At 36.8% G+C, this 20,457-nt stretch overlaps 1 protein-coding gene across 1 annotated transcript; it reads right to left on the bottom strand.

The window, feature by feature from the left end:
- Window positions 1-12,636: 12,636 nt before the first annotated feature.
- Window positions 12,637-13,255, bottom strand: LOC116140791 (calcium-binding protein CML38-like). Its single transcript, XM_031426368.1, has one exon. It carries the CDS (start codon window positions 13,183-13,185, stop codon window positions 12,763-12,765), a length of 423 nt encoding a protein of 140 aa, XP_031282228.1. The 5' UTR covers window positions 13,186-13,255; the 3' UTR covers window positions 12,637-12,762.
- Between the last annotated feature and the right edge of the window lie 7,202 nt (window positions 13,256-20,457).

Genomic DNA, 20,457 nt, shown 5'->3' with positions numbered 1-20,457 from the left:
TTCGATAGAGACATTAAACATGCCTACTATGCAATGTTATTGCCCAATTAACATTACTTGCGTAGGGAATTCTTTGATGATTTGATCTTCTGAAGATCCGTGTCATCCAGACATTTCACATGCAATATTAAATATAATATAATATAAATGAAGCAGAAAATCAACATGTGAAATAAGAACACTTTCTTTTATTCATAATACATTTACAAGATATAATGCCTTGAAACTGACAACACGATTGGGTCCTAGGGCATACACTAACAAACCCAACCCCACTCTAAATCCTAGACTCCTGCGGTAGCGACAGTTCAAAGACTGTCGAAGAAGACGCTCCGGTAGATTATCCAATGAGTGAAAGTGGTCCAGAGGCAGAAGAGACAACGGGGCACAAGAACAGAGAGAAGAATCAGAAAACGATTCTAAAGAGGAGGACGCCCGCGAGAATTCAAGCGAGGAGGAAGATGCCGGTGAAAAAAGGGTACGTTTTTTACTTGTTGTTTTTAATTTGATGAGAAATTTGATTAATTTGTGCAAATTTGGGGGATATGTAGTTGGTTTTATTGTTATGGTGGTTGTGGCGTTTTGTTGAGTAGTTGACAAACATTAGAGGAGTGGCTTTGTTTGGGTTCCAGAGGATGGGGGAAGACAAGGGAGGTTGTTTGTGGGAGATTGGAGGGTTGGGGATGGCAGGTGGTGGCAAAATCGAGGGCACAGCTACGCGCGTTGTGCGAGGCCAACCCTGCAATATGCAGGGCAACCCTCCAGCCCCTCCTATTTCGCCACCTCTTGTCATCCTCTGCCCTCCAACCTCATGAAACCTGCCACAACAGCCTCTGTAGGGCTTGCATTGGCTTCCCCGGTCCTCTTGAGGCCAAAAACACTCATTCCCTGATGCTCTCGAAACCCATATCCCCCAAATTACTAGCCTATTGGTTGTTTTGGTTTCTTTTTTTTTTTTTTTATTTTTTTTGCTGATATTTAATTTATATCAATTGTGTAGATTTTCCGAAGCATAAATTATAAGGACTATGGGTTAGAGGTTATAAGCAATAATGTACCGTACTTTCCCGTAAGGGTAACAGTTAGGTCGAGTTGGCAAGTTTTTACGAGAATAATAGAGATTTTACAGGAACAGAGGAATGGTATGGACCGATTCAAAGAGAGTTGTTTTAGTCATTTTGTGAACATTGGAGAAAATTGAAAAAAATGCATTTTGGTGGCAAGGAGTGCATTATATGTTGTTGCACTCAGTTAAAAGAAAAAAAAAAATGAAATGTGGTTCATGGTGGATGGGAAGCCACTACGGTTTGGGATGTTGGAATATGCCCTGATGACAGGCTTAAGATGTGGGGCATTTCCAGATGCGGCAGAGCAAGAGAGAATAAAAAAGCTTAGGGTAGCTGATAACTTGGCTAAAAAGGTTTTGGGGGGGAAGGCGTCTATTATGGGATGCAATTTAGAGGAGAGGTTAGGAGAAGGTGGGTATACCTCTTCAGAGAGGTTCAAGATGTGCTTCGTATAGTTCGTGCATTCGATCATAATGGCTTCTGACTCAACAAAAGCAGTTAATATGGATTAGGTGAAGTTTGCAAGCAACATGGACTTCTTTAATGCTTATCCGTGGGAACGGGTATCATTTCAGCTAACCATGGACTCTCTGCAAGGAGAAGACATGGTGTCAAATCAATGCCAATTTGTCGAGAAGAATAGACCGAGTACGTACAATTTTTTTGGCTTCCCATGGGCAATGCAGGTAAATATTAATAGCTTTTTGTTATATTTTTTGTATTATATGTGTTTTAATTATGATATGGACTATTTTTTTACAATGTAGGCTTGGGTGTATGAGGCCATCCTTGTCCTGGCTAAGGTAGGGGGGAGGATGAAGACTTCGAATGAGCGACTGTAATTTCTTAGGATGTTGCGTGGCACTCGAAAAGTGTACCCATTGGGATTACTACAAAATAGACATGGAAATTCAAGTGGCTCGGGTAAGATTAAAGGATTAATCTTTTGAATACACACTTGCTTTTAAATGTAGTTTAAATTTGATTGATTTTTTTTCTTATTGCAGGGAGTAGTCCGTCCCTTCCTCATCGCTACTAGGGGTGAAGCGAGAGAGGAGTATGTTACATCGTTTAAAGCACTAGAGGATGCAACAGATGAAGGGATAAATCACCTAATGCGGGACCTAAAAGGGGTCATGCATGTGAGTGCAGTTGCAGGGCCACTGCTTGAGAATGTTGTTGATGTCGAGGATGATGAAGCTCCAATAAGCGGGAGGGAGAAAAAAGGAAGAGGATGAAGAGCTTCGTACGCCTCCACTCAATTGGAAAACCGGTAAAACAAATATCGCTTTGCTGAGGTGTCGAGGTCAGGAGAATGAGGTGGTTGACCTCATAAACGGTCTGTTTGAGAGTTTTATAATAGCCGTTTATGAGAGGTTTGAGAAGATGGAAGAGCGGATGAAAAGGGTGGAGGAGAAAGTTGGTAGGATAGAGGAGGAAGTTGGTAGGGTATTGAAAGTGGTTGAAGTGCAACCTAAGCATAAAAGAGAGAGCCGAAAGAGTAAGCATGTAAATTCTCCTTACACTATAGTAACGTATGGAAAGAAGAGGAAAACGAAGAAAAAAAATGAGGAAGTCCGTGAAAGTGGAGAAGCAAAAATGGAGGAAGAGCAAAAATGGAGGAAGAGGGTAAGGAGGAAGGCGGAGGAAGTGGGGAAGTGAAAATCGAGGAGGGTGAGGTAAGACATGAAGGAAATGGGGAAGTGAAAATGGAGGAGGAAGGCAGAGTAAGTGGGCAAGTGAAAATAAATGAGTTAAAGGTCGATTTGTATAGGCCACTAGATGAGGAAAAGAAAAAACTCTTCTATGCCTATTACAATGATTCTGGAAGTGATAGGCATGTGAGGTGCAAGACTGGGGATTATCCCCGAGAGTGGTTTGAAAAGATGTTGACGATAGGCATGTGGCTCGACGACTAGGTGAGTTATTTTCCCTTATTTTTTCTTATTTTTGCTTATGTTTTCCATGAGGTATATATACTTATCATGTTGTTTTTATTTGATGCAACACATCGATGAGGTATTGACACTTATGAGGCTACGACAAAGCAGTAATTGCGATATTTTGTATCCGTACTGTGCCATCAATGATGTGGCATTTGGCCAAATGCTGGAAACTACATATAACATTTTAATGAAAAAGGCCAATGCTAGAGGTGTAATAAGGGGAGGCAAGCGGAAAAGATTGGCCACAGATGACTTCGACGGTGTCCTTGATGATTTTCAGTTTGATGACAGGATGATGCAGTATGTACAGGGGGAAAGGCCCAAACATGGCAACAGTTGGACAAATGTTAAAAGAGTATACTACATCATGAACATCAAGGATATGCATTGGATAACCGTCGTCGCGCTATTAGAGAAGGGCTTGCTGCAGATCTTTGACTGCAACCCAAGTAACTGTCAAGAGAGGCAGTTGGAGACAAAGTTGCAGCCACTGTATGTATTGTTCCCGCTGTTGTTACGCAATTTCAGTACTTGGGTGATGAATTACTGACGGGAAAGTGGCCACTCAAGTGCCTTCCTGTCCCTATAAATGACTCAAGGTAAATTTTGAATAAAACATACATAATACAATTGTTCTATAAGCTGATTATAATGCTAATGTCTTCTTCCTATTGTAGTGTTGATTGCAGGGCATATGCACTAAAATTTATTGAGTTCGACATGACCAACACCCCGATGACGGCTTGAATGACGAAACAATAAGCAACTGTCAGGAGCGCTGGGTTGTTGAGTGCTTCCATGGGCATATGGATCCCTTTTGACTGACCATAACCCAATCCAAGTCATTGTTAATGTTGTCATCAAAAGGTATGGAAGTTGGACTTAGAATTTTTTAGTTTATGTGATGCTGTCTTATTGGGTTGTCTTGAATAATTGGATTATCTTAAATTGGATCAGCTAGTGTTGTTAGGCGTCAGGCTATTGATACTTGGGTTGTGGTGCTGCTGCTGAAGGTGTGCTGGATAGTTTTGGAGGACGGGGAAGTGGCTGAAGAGAATGATGAAGAGGGGGGATGGAGGTTGTCGACCCTGCTTTTGTTTTGGATGTATATATGACATTTATTGTTGTATATAATGTTGTAATTTAATGTAATAGACAAATTTCAGATTTGTACAAAAGTAATTCAGTATTTCTTTCCCTCTTTTGAGTTGGAGTTTATTTAGTATTTTTGTTACATGACATTGATGTGTTGATGCAATTAGGTTGTCAAATTCAGGAGAAAATATGGAATTAATATGTGTTGGTGATTTTAGTTTGTCAAAATTTAGGAGAAAATCTGAAAAAAATATGTATTGCCCATGATCGCTTAAGCGATATATAAGCGACCACATATATTGCTTAATCGATATATAAGTAACTACATATATTGCTTAAGCGACCAAGGGTTTTCTATAAAGGATCGTTTAAGTGAGACAATAAATCGCTTAAGCGATCGTGCATCTAGGCAGATGTTAATTTTGCCTCGGACTTGATTGCTTAAGCGACCAAGGGTAAAAGTAAAGAATCGCTTAAGCGATCATGCATCTGGGTAGTTCTTGATTTTGCCATGGACTTGATCGCTTAAGCAATACCAAATCGCTTAAGTGACCAAGGGTAAAAGCAAATAATCGCTTAAGCGAGACCATAAATCGTTTAAACGATCGTGCATTTAGGTAGATGTTAATTCTGCCTCGGACTTGATCGCTTAAGCGATCCAAAATGCGACCAAGGGTAAAAGCGAAGAATCGCTTAAGCAAGACCATAAATCACTTAAGCGATCATGCATCTGGACAGATCTTCATTCTGCCTCGGACTTGATCGCTTAAGCGACTAAGGGTAAAAGCGAAGAATTGCTTAAGCGAGACAGTAAATTGCTTAAGTGATCGTGCATCTGGGCAGATATTGATTTTGCCTTGTACATGATCGCTTAAGTGACGAAGGGTAAAAGTGAAGCATCGCTTAAGTGATCTTGATTCTTGCTTCTATGTGATCGCTTAAGCGATGGTACTAGATCGCTTAAACGACTAAGGCTAAATACACAGGATCGCTTAAGCGAGAAATGAAATCTCTTAAGTGATCTAGTGTATTCGGGTTATTTTTTTTTATGCCTTTCACAAGATTGCTTAAGTGATTAACATTATCGCTAAAGCTTATAAACACTGAATCGCTTAAGTGATGATAAGATTGCTTAAGCGATTCCTTTTTTTTTTTTTTTTTTTCGGAATAGGTTGTCAACCCCATATTAAGTGACGTTAATGTGAACTTCAGACATTCACAACATCACATGATTATTAACATTAACGTTAAGTGACATCGGTTAGTAACACTTATTAAGGCCAATTAAGAAGGATTATTTGCAACCTAATTCCATTAACACATATTAAGGTTACAACCATATGAAATATCGATGAATGTTATAGTGCACTAGCGTGACACATTAGTAGAAACGTACCTGATTTCATAAATATGGATGATGTATTTGAGAATGATTAGATTAAAATAATCTTCAATTTTGACTGTACCATTAGTTCAGTGGGCCATGATTTGTCTTTTGTCAATTGATTTGATTATTTATATTACTTAATCAATTTTTTTCAAAATTATATTTTAATTAAATTAATTCTTTTACGTCTATACATAAACATGGTACATAAAATGGAAAAAAAATATTAAAGTATATAATGTTTTTAAAGTACCAAAGTAAATTACCCTTAATCGCTTAAGCGATATATGGTGTCGTTTAAGAGATCCTGTCTATTTAGCCTTGGTTGCTTAAGCGATATATGGTTTCGCTTAAGCGATCTTGTCTATTTAGCCTTGGTCACTTAAGTGATAATAAATCGCTTATGCGATCTTGTCAAAGGTAGAATAAAGGTCATCCGACTATACTGAATCGCTTAAGCAATCATAGGTCTCTCTTAAGTGATCCTGTATGTTCAGCCTTAGTCGCTTAAGCGATCACGTACAAGCGAGGATCAGAATCACTTAAGCGATGTATTACTTTTACCCTTGGTCACTCAAGCGATCATGTGCAAGGCAGAATCAAGTCACCCCAGGTGCACGATCGCTTAAGTGATTTAAGTTCTCGCTTAATCGATTCTTCACTTTTACCTTTGATTGCTTAAGTGATCATGTCCAAGGCAGAATCAAGATCACTTAAGCGATTCTTCACTTTTGGCCTTGGTCGATTAAACAATCAGGATCACTTAAGCGACCAAGGACATTTTGCTTCTTATCTCGTCGATCTTTTGATATTGTGCACGTTTGAGTGAGAAATTATATTCCGTATTGTGGGTGAGCTCCATATTCAATCATAACCATTCATATTTGTGAAATGAGGCACGTTTCTACTAACGTCCCACACTCGTGACTAATTCAGTAAATTGATTGATTGTCTTGATACGACAATGATGTTGATAATATTTATTTTGCTTGTTTTACCTCTTTGGGTAGCAATCAGTGTCGCACAAAGGTAATATGCGAAATTTTACTTAAACCCTTTTTAAAATTGATGAAAATGAAAAATAATCAATTTGATTTAATATGTTATAAAGGATGATTTATTCAAAGTAACAATAAAATTTAAAACATAAAAAATTGAAAACAACAACTCTTCAACGGTTGGCCTTGGCAACTCTCTCGATTTCATCCTTCTTCTTGATCGCTTAAACGATCTACTGTTCAAATCTGCAGATAATAGCCGATCGCTTAAGCGATCTTATGTCGCTTAAGCGATTCGATCTTATCTGCAGATTGCTTGCTTTCTTGCTATTGATCAATTCGAACCTATTTTTTTTGGATCTGCATGTGATCGATTCTGGCAACTACTTCTCTTGTGCCAAGTTGCTTGCAAATTAAGCACTTATTCATACTTTATGGAACCTCACTGGCTGATGGAATACACTTAACTCTTTTTCTCCCACTTTCTGTCTTCTTGAATGGCGAATGGATGATAATGTCAACCAATTCTGCCAGCACCACCCACTGCTCTTCTGTAGGAACTAGATATATCATTTTCGAATAAGCCAGCATGTAGTGATTTGCCATATAGAGAGAGGAACAAAGTTCCATATAAATTCTTGAACCAAAATTTGGCTTCCGTTGGTGTTTCAGTGCTGCTAGTGCATGAGGACAAGGTAAACGTTGAATGTCAAGCATTTTACAGCTGCAAGTTTTACTAAGAATATTAACTAGGGCATCCGGACCGTAGCCGCGCACGGTGAACTCTCGAGCATTAAGAGGATAGGCAAACAGTGTGTTTGACAGTTCTATATGTTCTCACAATAATTTTTCAGTTGACTGAACAAGGGTTGTGGTAAAATCATCTGACTCCGTACGACGCTCATAGAACCACCGTGACAATGTCCTTTGGATTGTATCAAAAAGGGCAACTATTGGAAACTCTATTTCTAGTAACAACTTCAAATTCATGGACTCGGCTATGTTCGTGGTAATGACATCAAACCTTATTCTAGGAAAGTAAGCTCTACTCCATCACTCGGAACCAACATCATGCTCAAGATACTTAGCAATTCTATCATTCTTAATTCGGATTTTTCGGAAGTGCTCCTCAAACTCATCAACTCGATAAGCTTTTGCTACCATGTAGTATGTTTGAAAGAGGCCAGCACACTTAAAATTTTGTTTTATATTCTCACCAAGGTGCCTCATATAAAATCCGTAATGTGCTTGAGGATAAATAGTGACAATCCCCTTCTTTATAGAGTTGTGCCTATCAGATATTATGCATAACTCGTCATTGTCAGACATTATCGTACTTAATTGTTAAAAAACCAAGTCCACGACTTGTCATTCTCAAAGTCAACCACATACTATGCAACGGGATATGTGTGATTCTCACTGTCCTATGCAGTGGCCACCAACAATGTACCTCCAACTTTCTTGTCAAAAAGCAACCATCAATAGCCAACACATTTCTCATGTTTAAAACCCCTTATAGTAGCACCATAAGCAACAAAAAAATATTTAAACCTCATATTCTTGTCCCACTTCAAAGCCGTCTTGCTACTTTGGTTTATCAACTCAAGCATATAACGGTACGCTTCTAATACTGTGTACCCATGTTCAGACGTGCCTCTCATAAAATCTTGTGCATGTTGTCTCCCTTTCCAGCATTTCCAATAACTAACAGCGCATCCCAACTCTGTGCGTACAAGTCTTTGAATGTCCTTAGGAGATGGACCTTTCCCTTCAACGAACTGACTTTTGACAAATTGTCCAATAACATCAGTAAAGGCTTGTCGATGCTCACCTGAAATATGTCCCAAACCACATGTGTGCTCACGGGTATATGTGCTAACAATAAATTTTTTGGACTCCGCCAACCTTCTACAATAAACCCGCCACTTATACTGTCGGTCACGACATGCAACCGTCACTACCGATAAATTAGACTTTTTGGTGATGAACTCAAAAAGACCTCTCACGGCAACAAGTTTTAACTTCCTCACAACTTCCTCTTTGTTGTCAAATAAATACCATATGCGTAAGTCCGATCCATCAGAAAAAACATGAGCTGATTCACTACTACCTGTAATTGCCACCTTTGAACCTGCATAAAGGACTATAGTGTTCTCTTCCTCACAAACTACACCTTTTGTATAATCTGTATTTAAAGGAATCTCTACATCTGCGGGAACATGTACTGGGCCCTCCTCCTCAACATTTTCATTCTGCCGCACATGACCAACCTCTTCTATAGCGTCCTCCTCACCACCCAAATCACCGCCTACTCTTGATTTTTCAACTAAGAAACCAGTGCCCTCGTAGTTCAAATTAAAACCAACATTCTCTCTGCCAACTTCCTCGTTATCCCCTTCCTTTGAACCAACTTCCAACGGTTTATCTACAAAAGAAACCCTTAAAATCAACCTCGAACCATTATTGCCCACATCAATTCCTTTATCCGACTTTAATATAGTAGAATGTACCTTATAATGTTCAGGAACTTTGCTTAAAACATATTTCACAATTGTATCACTACGTGAGCAACTCAAATCACCTCTTCTAATTATTTCATCAATCAACTCATCAAAACTAACCTCTGTGCTCATAGCAATTGGTATAACTTCTTTGCTCTTCCCAATTCACTTCCAGCAACTTTGTTCCTCCGCCCACTCACCAAATATTCAACACCCAAAACAACTTGTCCCATGTCTAATAATTGCCAAGTACCTATAATGCAAGAAAAAAATTATTAACTGATGTATTTGAGGGTTGAAAGATTTTAAAAAGCATATGCTGAGTCGCTTGACTGATCTGGTATATCGCTTAAGCGATCTGGTATATCGCTTACTAGATCACTTAAGTGATATAATGGATCGCTTAAGTGATCTGGTATAAATAAGCCTGATCGCTTAAGCGATCTGCTGCCATACACCAGACTTATAGCAGATTGCTTAAGTGATCTTCTACCATATATCTGATCGCTTAAGCGATCTATGATCTGCTACATTATACTAGACATACCAGATCGCTTAATCAATACACTGCATTGCTTAAGCGATCCATCATATCTAAAACACATTTTCAGTCATCTCCACCTACAATCGGTGCTACCACCCCTAGCTACCCACAGTGCAAGAAAATATTCAACAAATTTCACTCCTTTCAACTTGCATTACATCAAATAGAACCCAACAACCTAAACAACTAAATCAAAATTATAACCCAAACCCAATCCATCATTAAATCTTTGTAAATCGAAATATAAAATGGGAAGGGGAGATACACATACCTGGACGAAATGTCAGGAGGAGGAGGATCTGTGGCAGAGAAGATGTTAATGGCGGAGGAAGAAGATAGTGTTAATGGCAGGAAGAAAAAGATGTACAAGAATGAGGAAGAAGAAGATGCAGAGGAAGAAGAAGATATAGACAAAGCTTAGAATAAACAACAATCAGGGAAGGGATGCATTAATGGTAGGAAGAAGAAGAAGAAGATGTTATGTTTGGGTTTGTTTGCAAGAATTTCAGGTTTTCGGGGACATATTATAATTTTTAAAAGATTACACAATACTTCATTAATCCTAATTAAACTATGATTAATGTTTAATTGTCATTAGTTTGTCTTAATAAAAAATAAGGCCATTTAGAAAGACTAAAAAACTAGATGGCCTTTTAGTTAAATTCAAAGCCAATATGGCCTAAAAATCATTTGCCCCTTAGTCTACTGGGTAACTTGATAAGTAATCCGTTGTCTCCTAGATAGTGTTCTGCATTATTGTGTTTATTACTATTAGTCGATGTTTTAAATTATAAGCCATTTATTTGCAAGAAAGAGAGAGACATTTTTCGCCTACTTTATTTGTAAATATTTTAAAATATGTATATTTCATTTCAAAAATTATAAAGAATATTGTTAAGATATAAATAAGAGAATAATATATATATATTTACAATAACTGGTACCAGAAAGATGTGTCCTTCCTGATTCTTTCGTAGTAGGAAAATGTCTTCTCAATGCTCTATCGCCCACATCCAATATAGACTGAATTGTCTCACAACATTTTGAACCCAACTTATGTACCAATTTAATGGAGAAACAGGTCCACACAAATCCATTATATTAAAATAAGAGATAAATAAATTGAAATGTTTTCCATGAACTTATTGAACTGATCAGGAAAAAAAAAATTTACGAGACATTCCCAATTGAATTAAACTATAAATACTAAGTGTGAGTTAATAAGGGTCTATAAAGGAGGTGATTAATGATATTTCCAAAAATTGAATAGACTACTCTTTATGACTCTACCTTTACTTTTCTGTATTTATAACATTTATGAATACATCCCAAGTTTAGTTGTGATATTATTATTGAGGTATACGTAAAAATATTCATATAAAAAATATTCGTTTCTCAAATTTTGTCTATTTGTAGAGATACAGTATTCTTTTTAGAGATACATGTATAATTTACATGTATTTGTAACATAATCTCATGTAATTTTCTAAAGGAAAATTACAAGAGAAACCGAAAGTTTCTGAAGGAAATATAAACTCCGACAGGCTAAAGCGTCCCTTCATCACTCTCATGAAATTAATGACTCATTCTCCACCCACCCATTATTGCGTTCACATTCCTCAACTATTAGAGATAATTAACACATGACAAATTAGAGATTATAAACTTTATTTTATTGATATAAAATTATATGTCTGCCAACACGTACACTACGCTGATTGACTGGCTGTTCAATTTGTCAAAGTCGCAAACACGCTAAACCCACGTCAATAAACTTTTGACAAACTTACAAAAATTATTGGGGCAAAAGAATTACGCATATCCAAGGTTTATCAAAACGATAAGTTGGTACCTAAAAAGTTTTGAAACAATAAACATGTATCTTCTATTATGTACGGTTAGTGATTTTTATTTGTTTATAGTGAAAAGACTAAAATGCCCTTAAAGGTTGAAATTTTAAGTTTTTTAAAAATTTCTGAAAAACCTCCTAAGTTTGCTAATTTAACTAAACACCCATATATATAAAAAGTTTATTAAATGACAAAAACATCCCCACACCTGCAGTGTCAGATTTCGGCCACCACTACCAGAATCTGATCGAAAATTGCGTTACGACACAGATCCCGTCGGATCTATGTTGTAATGCGTCGATCTGGCCTTTTCTGGCCAAATCCGTGGCTGATCTGGCCAAAAAAGGCCAGATTTATGGCCAAATCTGGCCGTCGACACCGTAGATAGAGTTTTGTGGCCACAACGGCCAGATCTAGCCATAGATCTAGCCTTTTTCGGCCATATTAGCACGAATCTGGTCGGAAAAGGCTAGATCTGGCCGTCGAGACCGCAAAATTCCATCTGCTACCTTGACGGCCAGATCAACACGATATGACACAGATCCGACGGATCTGTGTCGTAACGCAATTTTTTGGCCAGATTCCGGCTCTGGTGGCCAGAATCTGGCACTGCGGGTGTGGGGGTGTTTTTGTCATTTAACAAACTTTTTATATATGGGGGTATTTAGTTAAATTAGCAAACCTAGGGGGTCTTTTAGAAATTTTTAAATTTACAAAAAACTAAAATATCAAATGTTTTAAGGGGATTTTAGTCTTTTCACTATGAACAAACAGAAATCACTAACAGCACATGACGGAAGGTACCTGTTTATCGTTTCAAAACCTTTTGGATACCAACTTATAGTTTCGGAAAACCTTAGATATGCGTAAGTTATTTGGCCAATTATTGGAGTCTTCAGCCCTTTATTTGGACCCAGTTTCTTTCATATACATTATAAGAAAAATGTGAGATGCAATGCAATTGGCTCTCTTTAAACCCCCAGCCCATAAGACAAGAATATCACAGCCCACATCTTAATCAGCGTTTCCATTTGAGCTCAGAATATCGCAGCCACATCTTCATATTCGTTTCCATTGAGCTTAATTATTCTACAGCTATCTAAACAAGTTCAGTGATCAAGATAAAACCAATCCAAGTTCAATTAGCTCATAATTTTATATGTCTACTAAATCAAAAAGCTATCTCGATCTTCTGATGATGATCAGCAACGAAACAACATTGCATTAGGCAATTAATCGAACATTGTATATGAAGAAAAAATTATATATATAGGTATGGAATAATCTGCCAAAGAGATTAATTATTACATCACGGGGTGAAGAACGAAATAATCAATGAATGTATGATAGTATTATACAGCATGATATTATTAATCATAACATCATGACCCTAAACTCATCAAAATTGAGGACGCCATCGCCATTGAGATCAAATTGAGCTATCATCACCTTACATTGATCAATTGTTGTGGACTGACCTAGTCTGCTAAGCATCTTTTTCAAACTTTTGGGAGTTATACATCCACACCCATCCATCTCATACATCTTAAACGCCTCCTTCAAATCATTCACTTTCTCTTCTTCTTTACCTCCTTCAACAAACTTGACGAAGTCATCAAACCCCAGCAGCCCATCTCCATCCGTGTCTAAGAACTCCACCGCCGTCTCAGCCTCCGCCAATGAAAGCTCCCCACCTATCGCTTCAACACACTGGTGTAGCTCTAAAGGTGAAATCTTCCCGTCTCCATTGTAATCAAAGTGATTGAAAACGCGCTCGTATTGCTGGTTTTTTTTCATTTCCCAAAGGAACTTGTAGGAGCAATCGAATTAGATAGATTAAAGGATTTGGCAATGAGGTTGGTTTGAGTGTATTTATAGAAAGGGGAAAGGCGGTGTTGAAAGAGTTTGAAATGGAGTTGCATTCGAAGATTGAGAAACACGGGGCGTGAGTTGACCAGCTAGCTCTATATTAAAATTACTTTAACTTAGTGTTTGGGGGTGAGCCAGAAGGGATCAGGTTTCCAGGAAAGTGGAGGGAATTCAATCGTAAAAAAGAGGGAAGACCGTTGACGTTGTGGACGTTAATCGTTAATCATGCATGAGACGAGACCATCAAATATTTATTCATTTTCATTTGTGAAAGGAATATTCAAAGAAGAAGAAACACTATTCATTATTTAAAGTCTTAAAGACCCTCTAGAAGATACTCCACAGCCGCCAAAACTTCCGCAACCACCAATTTCAACCAATGAATTAACAGGAAGACCCACGTTCAGCCGTTCAGGCCTCAGCCTCGCTCGGGGCTTTCTTTTTCATACAGTTGACGCCCTCTAGGAAAGGAATCATGAGTTTCACTTTGGCGCAATCAATTTTAACAGAAAATAAGGCTGAACGACAAGCAACCAACCATAGTTTGTCATAAAGACGGATACATAGTTTGTTATAAACATAATTTGGTAGCCAAAATATTTGAAAATGATAATTATCCACTTCCCTGTTTAAATCTATTAATAAAATCTATTTAAATAAAGATAATATAATAATTTTATATCCATTAATTTTAAATTAATCCATGAATCTCTAATTTTTTATCCTATTTTTTTATTTCATTTTTCTCTTCACTCTCTTATCTTCTTCTTCATCTCTCCCTTCTCTTTCTTTCTTTTTCTTGGTCTTTTCCCTCCTCCCCTTCTCCGCTTTCCATTAGGTGGCTTTTGAGAAAGATTTTTAGAATTAGTTCATCACATGAAGATTCTTCGTCTGATGCAGATCATAGAGGCATGATGGCTAAGAGGGGTGAAAATGGGTTAAATTACCATGCAAGTAGAGGAGAGAAAGCACGCAGAAAAGCTGAGGAGAAGAGACAGGCTAGGTTAGAGAAGGAGCTTTTGGAAGAGGAAGAGCGAAAACAGAGGGAGGAGGTTGCCAGGTTGGTGGAGGTACTTTGGAGACTCAGGGATGAGAAGATGGAGGCTGAAAAAGAACGCGGCATAACTTCACCTTCTGTCAAGGAGAAGGATAGTAAGAGAGAAGCGGAAAGAAAGCGTCAGGAAAGAAGAAAAGAGAGGGACAAGGGGTCTAGTAAGAGTAACTCTGATGCAGAAGAACTGGAAAAGAAAGCTGGAAAGGAAAAAAGAGAAGGGGAGGAGGGAAAAGACGGAGAAGAAAGGAAAGAAAGAGAAGGTAAAAGAAGGAAAAGAAAAGTAAAAAAAGAGAAGGGGAGAAGGGAAAAGACGGAGAAAAAGAAAGAAAGAGAAGAGAGAGATAAAGAAGAAGATAAGAGAGAGAAGCGAAAAATGAAATAAAAGAATAGGATAAAAAAATTAAAGATTTATGGATTAATTTAAAATTAATGAATATAAAATTATTATATTGTTTTTACTTAAACATATTTTACTAATAGATTTAGATAGAAAGTAGATAATTGTTATTTCAAACCTTTTGGATGCCAGATGTTAATTATGGGTGGATGCATGTCGTTAGGCCAGAAAATAATAAATGAGATTTTAGATTAAGAGTAATGTTACGGTTATTGGCGGGTGTACATTGAATTTATGTATCGAATGACGTAACACAATCCTGACCGATGATTTATTATCAATTAATATTAATCAATGATCAAGATTTTGTTACGTCATTCGATGCATAAATTCGGTATAAACTTTTCGGTAACTCTATTATTTTCCTTATGGTAATACACCGCATGCTGACCTTAATTATTATGATACCAGAGCCATTGAGTTATTGGATTGGAAAGCCATAGCTCAATTGGACAAAATAAAAAAATGAAACTTGTTGCTCTATCATAGGCATGGCCCCAGGAAGATATTTTTTTTTTGGCCGAACGACTTATGCATACCCAAAGTTTATTGAAACGACAAGTTGGTACCCAAAAGGTTTTGAAACGACAAATAGGTACCTTCCGTCATGTTCTGTTAGTGATTTTGGTTAGATAATAGTGAAAAGACTAAAATGCCCTTGAAAGTTTAATTTTTAGTTTTTTTAAATTTAAAATTCTAAAAACCCCCTAGGTTTGCTAATTTGACTAAACACCCCAATATATAAAATTTTATAAAAACAAAACACCCCGTAGTGCCAGATTCCGGCCACCACGCCGGAATCTGGCCGAAAAATTGCGTTACGACACAGACCGTTCGGATCTGTGTCGTAACGCGTAGATCTTCATTTTCCGCAAGATCTGTGCTGATCTGGCCGGAAAAGACCAGATCACAGCCAGATCTGGCCGTCGTGACCGGAAACCTGCCGGAAAATTGTATTACAGACACGACCCATCGGATCTGTGTCGTAACACGTCGCTTTGGCGTTTTCCGGCCAGATCGTGGATGACTTGCCGGAAGGCCAGATCTGGCCGGAAAAGGCTAAAAGGCCAGACATAGATCTGGCCTTTTCCAGCCAGATCCGCCTCGGATCTGCCCGGAAAAGGCCAGATCGGTGTGTTACGACACAGATCCGACGGTCTGTGTCGTAACACAATTTTCCGGCCAATTCCGTGGTGGTGGCCGGAATTTGGCACTGTAGGGGTGGGCGGGGGTGTTTTTGTTATTTTATAAATTTTTATATATTGGGTGTTTAGTCAAATTAGCAAACCTAGGGGGTTTTTTAGAAATTTTTAAATTTATAAAAACTAAAAATTAAAATTTCGAGGGTATTTTAGTCTTTTCACTATTATCTAACCAAAATCACTAACCGAACATGACGGAAGGTATCCATTTGTCATTTTAAAACCTTATGGGTATCAACTTATCGTTTCGACAAACATTGGGTATGTTAAGTCGTTCTCCCTATTTTTTTACTTGATAAATTACTTAAACATTTTGATTGTTGATTATGTTAATAAGTCATTTTATATACATTAGAACTAGAACCATGCTCCTTCCTGTTTGCTCAACTTACATTCAGATGTGAGGTCCATGCAATTTGGATTCAAGAAATAATTTTTTTTTTTTTTCTTTTCCCTTCAAGAAAAATTCTGAAGTTTAGTTAGCCAATATATAAATCTTACTTGTTCCGGGTCACAAGCAGCCCGTCTAGCTCAGTCGGTAGAGCGCAAGCTCTTAACCTTGTGGTCGTGGTTCGAGCCCCACGGTGGGCGTGGTTTAATTTTTTGGTTTTTGAAATGTTTTATCAGTTTGGTTGTTGAAATCAGTTTGAAAATAATATACAAATTTAAAGAAAAAATAAAAGAGGAAAGATTTTTAATGTTTTCTTGTTTTTGAAATTGTTTTTATCAGTTTGAAATTATACACAAGATTAAAGATGGAAAAGTCCTGTCCGGCTCGACCCGGGCGGGTTACAAGTTTGGCGGGCCGAGCCTAACCTGCCGCTAACAAGCAAGTCGGGTTAGGCTCGCCATTTTGGAGAAATGGCTGGCCCAGCTTGGCCCCAACCCTAACTCCTAGGTTAGGCGGCAGTCCAAGCCGGGTTAGCTCGATTTTCTTATTTTTTTGTTTTTTTAATTTAACTTTTCAAATAAATAATTATAATATAATTGTTTTTAGTTAACTTTTCAAATATCAATATTCAATTCAATTCATTTTTTTTTTTTGTTAACATTTCAAATATTAATTCAATTTTAATACAAATAAATTGTAATATAAGAAAAATTAGACTTATTCATTTATCAAAAATAAAATAAGAAATTACAACATTATTGCCTCGTTAAAAACCTCACCAAGAAAAACCCAATGGGAGAAAACTTGGTAAAGAAAAAGAGTGCAATAATTGACAATTAATTTACAAATTACATTTTACAAAACAACTAATTTGGGGGTGGTTCACTAGGACCTTCCTCATCTGTATCATCTATATTAACAAATTGAAATAATTCTACTAAATATTGTCGAAACCTCGTATTGATCTTGATGACACATCGTTCCCCAATCTTGAAGACATGTGAGGACTTCAATCATTTTTGGAGCAAGTTTAGTCTTCATTTCATTTAAAATCCTTCCACTTGCACTAAATGTTGTTCGAATGAGACGGTTGAGACATGAACAGCGAAAACCTCCAAGGCAAGTCTTGATATACCGGAAAATATATTTTCTGGCTCTCCAATACTCAAAGATATCAAAGTGACCTATTGGAAACATTTCGGGGGCTGCCAAATATTGTTGAAGTTCATTACTCTGCGACTCCATGGAGGACAGTATATTAGTTTGTTGTTGTTGTTGTTGTGGTGCTTCTGAAGAGGAGGTGGTGCTCAGATTCGGGTCCTCTTCGGCCTATTTAGTGTGCATTGCAAGAGTATAGTCTTCATTGTTGTTTCTTCTGATACAGCTTCTCTGGATTTTCGCCTCTTTGCGACTGCGGTTTTCCATACCTGTTTTCATATGGAAATATACTTCGAAAATACTATTTTTTACTCTCCTATTTGATTGACATATGATCCGTTTTGTAAATTTTCACTTAAATTGTCAAAACCATTTTCTAAACGTGTTAATTAATTCTAGGATCAAATATAGCACCTAAACAATAAAGAAGGAAAGGGTTCCCAATATTTCAAATTTTTTTTTTCCATTGCCTTTATTGGTGCATTGTAAATTTCATTGTCTTTGTTTTTTTATAAATAACTCGGAAATTTTTGTATTGTATGTATTACCAATGGACTAGTAGGATAATACCACACCAGAAATTTGTAAAGTGGATTGGTAAAACGTTTGAGAAAATAATGAATACTTTAGCTATCTTTCAATCATTTTCTACCAAATAATGAGGACCTCTATTATTTGCTAACAAATAACTAATTATATTAGCTTAAGGTAAACATGAATCAGCATTAAATAAGTACTATTCCATCTACAGGCATATCTAATGCAAAAGTTCTGGAGATATATTTGATTTTATATAGCTTCTTGAAATTTAGCATTTCTTTTATTACTACCAGTAATCCAAGCTAAAGATTCCCTAATTCTATCATATTTTTGTTTAATTATTTTCATACCACTTTTCACAATTAATTAATAACATGACATGCACAACGTTGGTGACCAAACTTCAATTATTATATAAAGGATAATTAATTTGAAAAAATCTATAGCTTTACTATTAGAACTTGCATTATCTAAAGTTAAACTTATCACTTTATCAATAATATTTAACTTTCTAAAACTTCAACATTTTATTATGATTTCTAACCACTATGATCCACATCCATTAATCTAAATCCTAATAATTTATTATATTTAATTCATTATCAAAATAATGACTAGTCACACAAATATAATCTTGTTAGCGCTACCACTCCAAATATCGGCATTTAGAGCCACACTAATATGACAGTATGAAATTTATTTTTAATTCTAATTTCATTTTTCTAAACAATTTTATTAAATCATTTCTATTTGCAGTTTTGAATAACTTTTAAATCCTAGAAAAAATGAATTTTTGAACAAATCTTTCAAATATTATCTTCTGCCATATTAATAGGTTGATCAGCTGTAGCAATATATAAAGTTAACTGTTCCCTATATACATCAGAATTATAACCCAAGTAGTACCCATATTAGTTATTGAGTTTGATTGCTTTCTCTATTTCCATTTTGATTAATATATTTATTAGCATGCCTTTTTAAAGTACTAGTACCATTACCTAAATCAGCTTTATAAACATTTCCACAATATTGTATCTTACTTTCTTGACTTTAACGCCATTTTCTGTCTCGTAAAACTTGTCAAATGCGGCCAAACGTCTGATGTGTGCCTGTCTTCGGTTTTGACGGCAGTTGATGACCGTCTCAACTGAGATGGAGTTGGACGAGGTGACGATTATGACGACGACTTCTAGAACCATTGGGAGCTGTTGGAATCGATGACATATTTGAGGTGTATCGGATTCTGAGATGGGATTGGGACAGCGGACTATTTGAATCTCCTGCATTCATATTAAATCAGCGGGACTAGGACTAGGATAGTGTTTTTCTTCATCATTGAAATTGATGGAGAGAAATATCTATCCATTGTAGTTGAAAAAAAAAATTGATGTAGAAGAATAAAATTAAAGAAAGAGAATTGAAATTTGGAAAATTGGAATATGAATTGAAAATTGCAAAAACTAATAAAAATTAAAATAGAGCAAATTGATACAAAAAGATTAAAGAATAAATGAATAATTGAGAGAATAGAGATTAGAGAATAATAAGAGAATTGAGAGAATTTGATTGTAGAAAATATGAGAGTTTAGGGCCAATTTATAGAAAAAAATAGGGAAAGAAAATGACGAAAAAGACCCCTCCAACGGCTATATTTCAAGGGTAAAAGGGTAATTTTAAAAAATAAATTAATTTTATATTTTTTTTAATTTTTTTGGGCCAACCCAGCAGGTTGGTTGTTGCCAACCCGCGGGTCAACCCAACGGGTTGGCTGTTGGCAACAGCCAACCCGGCAGGCCAACCCGTCGGGTTGGCGGTCCTCCTGTAGAGATGACAAAATAGCAACCCACGGGTCACCGGGTTGCCATTTTGCAACCCGGCCTGCCCGGGGGTTGCTGGCGGGTTGGGTTCAACCCGACCCGTCATTAAAGCGAGCCGAGTTGAACCCTCTTCGTTGCGAACTGGGTTAGGGTTGACCCGTCTAACCCAGCCCATTTGTTCTACCTCTACACAGGATATAAAGAAAAAAGAACAACGACAAAAGAAGAAAGGTAAAATTCCATTGTGTCCTTTAATTGCCTTCATAAATTATCCAGTTTCAGATAGATAAAGAAGGTGCATGATTCCTTTCTTCAAGAATAATTATAAGTTATATATTTCTTTTTATTTATTGGAAAGGTGCGTTCCTACTGCTTTTAAATTGCTTGGTCTAGACGATAAGAATAAGATTATCTTTAGCTTTTATATATTTTAATAGACTAGAGTTTTGCTTTATGATGAAACAACAACACCGGCTTGCCCATGAAGAAGCTTATCGGATTTGCACTACTAGAACATTTAGAGTCTTTGACCCTTGAAATTTTTTCATCTCTTGTTAAAACTAAATTTTTGGGACATTTTTGTTTCTGACTCTTCTTCTGTTTCAATTTGGGATTCCATAATTTTACAAACTGATGCAAAT

This window comes from Pistacia vera, unplaced genomic scaffold (assembly GCF_008641045.1).
Source record: "Pistacia vera cultivar Batoury unplaced genomic scaffold, PisVer_v2 Contig379, whole genome shotgun sequence".
Classification (NCBI taxonomy): domain Eukaryota; kingdom Viridiplantae; phylum Streptophyta; class Magnoliopsida; order Sapindales; family Anacardiaceae; genus Pistacia; species Pistacia vera.
This window is presented reverse-complemented; position numbering and strand designations above follow the sequence as displayed.